The sequence below is a fragment of the Castor canadensis genome, chromosome 1 (assembly GCF_047511655.1).
Source record: "Castor canadensis chromosome 1, mCasCan1.hap1v2, whole genome shotgun sequence".
Taxonomy (NCBI): Eukaryota; Metazoa; Chordata; class Mammalia; order Rodentia; family Castoridae; genus Castor; species Castor canadensis.
In genome coordinates, this window is record NC_133386.1 from 193,645,015 (window position 1) to 193,648,484 (window position 3,470).

The following is a 3,470-nucleotide window of genomic DNA, read 5'->3' on the forward strand; positions in this document are numbered from 1 at the left end:
GAAAAGGGTAGAGGAAACTATTTTTTATTGAGTCAGGACTCAGAATTCAATGTTTTAGGATCCATATGACTTCATCCCATTTTATACAAATAGAGAAACAGAGGCTCAGAGAGGTTAAGAGACCTGTGCAAGATCAGCCTGACAGACATGAAGTGACTGAGCCTAGATCTGCAGGGCTCAATCACTTTCTATTAAACCACAGACCTCTGAGAAAGAATAAAGCAGTAAAGAGGAAGACAAGACAGAGCCAGGAGGCAGGGAACCTGTGAGAGCGGAGGTGCAGCCACACTACCTGATTCTTAGAAAGCAAGGGGCACAGCCAGGACACAAGGCTTCTCTCTGGTCCTAGCCCTTAGTCAACAAGTGTCTCTTGGCTGTAGGGGATGGATTTCTCATGTGTCTGCTCTCCACCCTTTCCCATGTTGGGACCAGGCCCCTGGCTGTGCCCCGAAGAGTAGCTGGCTGACTTCTCCCCACTGCTGCTGTGGGAGCTGCCCCCATCACAGCAGAGCATGGACGTGCAAACCTTGCGGAAGCGGGGGTCAAAGAAGGCATAGAGGAAAGGGTTGAGGCAGCTGTTCACGTAGCTGATGCAGGTGCAGTAGGGGTAGACATTCATGAGGAAGCTGTCAAAGTCACAGGGCCAGTGCAGAAAGCTGCCCAGCATGTAGAGGGTCTTCACCAGGTGGTAGGGCATCCAGCACAGCGCGAAGGTCACCACAAGCACCACGATGATGCTGAGCAGCCGGCGCCGCTTCCGCAAGCCCTCGATGCGCTCCTTGCGGAAATGGCCAGCAATGGTTTGGGCGATGAAGAAGTAACAGGTCAGCATAATGACGAAGGGTACCACGAAACCCACAGCAGTGGATGAGATCCCCAGGCCCACCTCCCAGGCCCACTCTGAGCTCGAGGTGGCCACCATGGAGTAGTCCATGTAGCACTGCACGTTGGTGTTATTCTCCATGTTCCCAGTGGTACGGAACACCATGACAGGCACAGCCAGGAGGGCAGCTAGCACCCATAGAACTGCCGTGGCCACGGCCCCACTGACCCGCAGCCTCAGCCGAGCATTGGCCACTGGCCTCACAATGGCCAGGTAGCGGTCAAAACTGAGCCCAGTGAGGCAGAAGACACTGGCATACATGTTGACAAAGATGAGATAGCTGCTAAGCTTGCAGGAGAAGGTACCAAAGGGCCAGTCATATTCCCGGTATGTGTAGGTGGCCCAAAGTGGCAGGGTCACCACGAAGGTCAGGTCAGCCACTGCCAGGCTGGCAATGAAGATGTCAGCTGAGCGCCTCTTCTCCCGGCTGCTCTGAAACACAGTCCAGAGCACCAGGCCATTGCCTGTAGTGCCCAGGAGGAAGACCAGCATGTAGATGGCAGGGATGAGAGCCCCTGAGGACTTCCAGTCTGTATACTCACACTCAGACTGGTTGTCAGCCCCATAGTACATGCTGAAATTGTCATCTTCTGTCATACTGGGGAGCAGAGAGAAGATGGACAGAAAGTCCTGAGGGCACCAGCAAGCACCCTGAGCTTCTGGCTTGAGCCTCAGAAGGTGAGAAGGACTGGAGGTGCTCAGAGCCCTTTCCAGCGCACAAGAGTAGCTGCCTCTGGATTTTCAAATCCTGGAGGATGTCTCTGTCCTGCAGACTTCCCTCTACCCTCAGACTCAGCTAAGACACTTCCTTGCACCCTCCTGAGTCTCTCTGTCTCCTCCTTGGCTCTTCCCACCTCCTAGCTAACCCCTCCCTCTCTTGTAAGTCTTAAGATCTTTAAGTCACAGCCCACTTTTTTTTTTTTCTTCTTGTCACTGGGCAAGTAGACAAAATTGACCCCTGCAGTGCTGGTCTGACAGTTATCTGTGCTTTGCAAGCCTGCAGCTATTCCTGGCCCCGCCTTCACCCTCTGGCTGCCACCCACCTTCACCCCAGCCTCTTCCCTTCAGTTTCCTCACCACCACTTCAGTTCTCTCCACCCTCCTGTTCTCACCCCTTCTGCATACCATCTAAATGGGACAAATTATGCAGATTGAAATCCAACCTGACTTCGAGCCAGGGGGCAGGGAAGGTGTGAGATTTCGCAGGATGGTCCCAGCATCTGGCATAGCCCTCCTAGTGGGGGTTTGTCCCTCAGCTACTTCCTGCACCCAACATCCAGACTAAACCTCCCACTAGGACTCTCTTCTTACTCTTACTCGTTGTTCTATACCCCTTAGTCTCAACCCTCCCTCTCTCTCTGTCTCTCTCTCTCCCTCTCTTTCTCTCTCTCTCTCAGAATTTACAGATCAAGTATAGGGGGATTTCTCTAGAATTTATAAGCTATTGACAGATGGGAGTTTGCAAGATGGTATAGGGAGTTTTAGAAGGTTAAAGACAGAGTCAAAGGATGAAAGAAACCCAGGACAAAGTGATTTCTAAAATCATGTCATTAAATGTGGGGGAAAACCAAGGCTCATGTCTTGCCCAAGGACATAGGGTGAATGCTGTTATGGTTGGTTGTTTGCTTTTCTTCTTCTCCAAGCACACATGGACCACAGTTCTGGCGTGTAGCTGGAGATCACTAAATTGTTGTTGAATGAGTAAGTGGATGAATTGGGAGTGAGAAGAAGAGTCCATGTATAGAAGTGTATGAAATATTACACTGTGAAAACATGACACAGTCAGTCCTCAGGTTCTTACTGCCTTTCGCGGACCAGGGGATTTTATAACACCACATAGGGTCAGGAATTTGAGTTAGAGGAGGATGCAGAAAAAGAGGCTGCCAGCCACTGAGAGGGCATTGTGGCCACAACCCTATAGAAATTCACTTTGCCCCATCTAGTCACCTCTCCAGAACCTCTGGGCAGGAAAGATGGTAGGGTGCACAAGATAAGATTAGAAAATCACACACCCTTTCTACCACCCCCAAGACTGAGGGAGGCCACCTAAAGTTGGGCAGGAAGACTAGAGATGTAGCTTGCTGGTAGAGTGCATGTTGGTAGTTTTGGAACAGGAGTTTGCCAAGAATAGAGATGGTAGAACCACGGGGATAGATAAGGAGAGAGGAACATAAAATGCAAAGAAAAAATGAAGACAAGCTTGTCCAAAGCCTTAGGGTGTGATGGGGAAATATAGGTGAGAAGGCTGGAGGGAAAGGTAAGAAAGAACCTGAGAGCCTTTGATGATCTTCACCTAGAGGAAATGTGGGAAGATGAACCTATGGGTGCCATCTCAGAGAATTGTGTGCTGTACACATATTGTGTGTCAGGCATTCTTCTAAATACTTTTATGTACTAATCTCTTTCAATCATCAAAATCTTAGAGGTAGATACTCTCATTAGTCTCAATTTAATGATGAGGAAATTAAAGTATGGGGAGGTGAAGCAATTCAGTTAAAGTCACCAATTATCTGAGTCAGAATTTGAAGCACAACTGTCTTGAATCCATAAACTAAATCACTATGCTCCTGAAGAAAAAAAAAACTTT

At 49.4% G+C, this 3,470-nt stretch overlaps 1 protein-coding gene across 1 annotated transcript; it reads right to left on the bottom strand.

Moving 5' to 3' along the window:
• Nucleotides 1-213: 213 nt before the first annotated feature.
• Aplnr (apelin receptor) lies at nt 214-1,744 on the bottom strand. Its single transcript, XM_020175292.2, has one exon. The coding sequence runs from the start codon at nt 1,478-1,480 to the stop codon at nt 353-355; it is 1,128 nt and encodes a 375-aa protein (XP_020030881.1). The 5' UTR covers nt 1,481-1,744; the 3' UTR covers nt 214-352.
• Between the last annotated feature and the right edge of the window lie 1,726 nt (nt 1,745-3,470).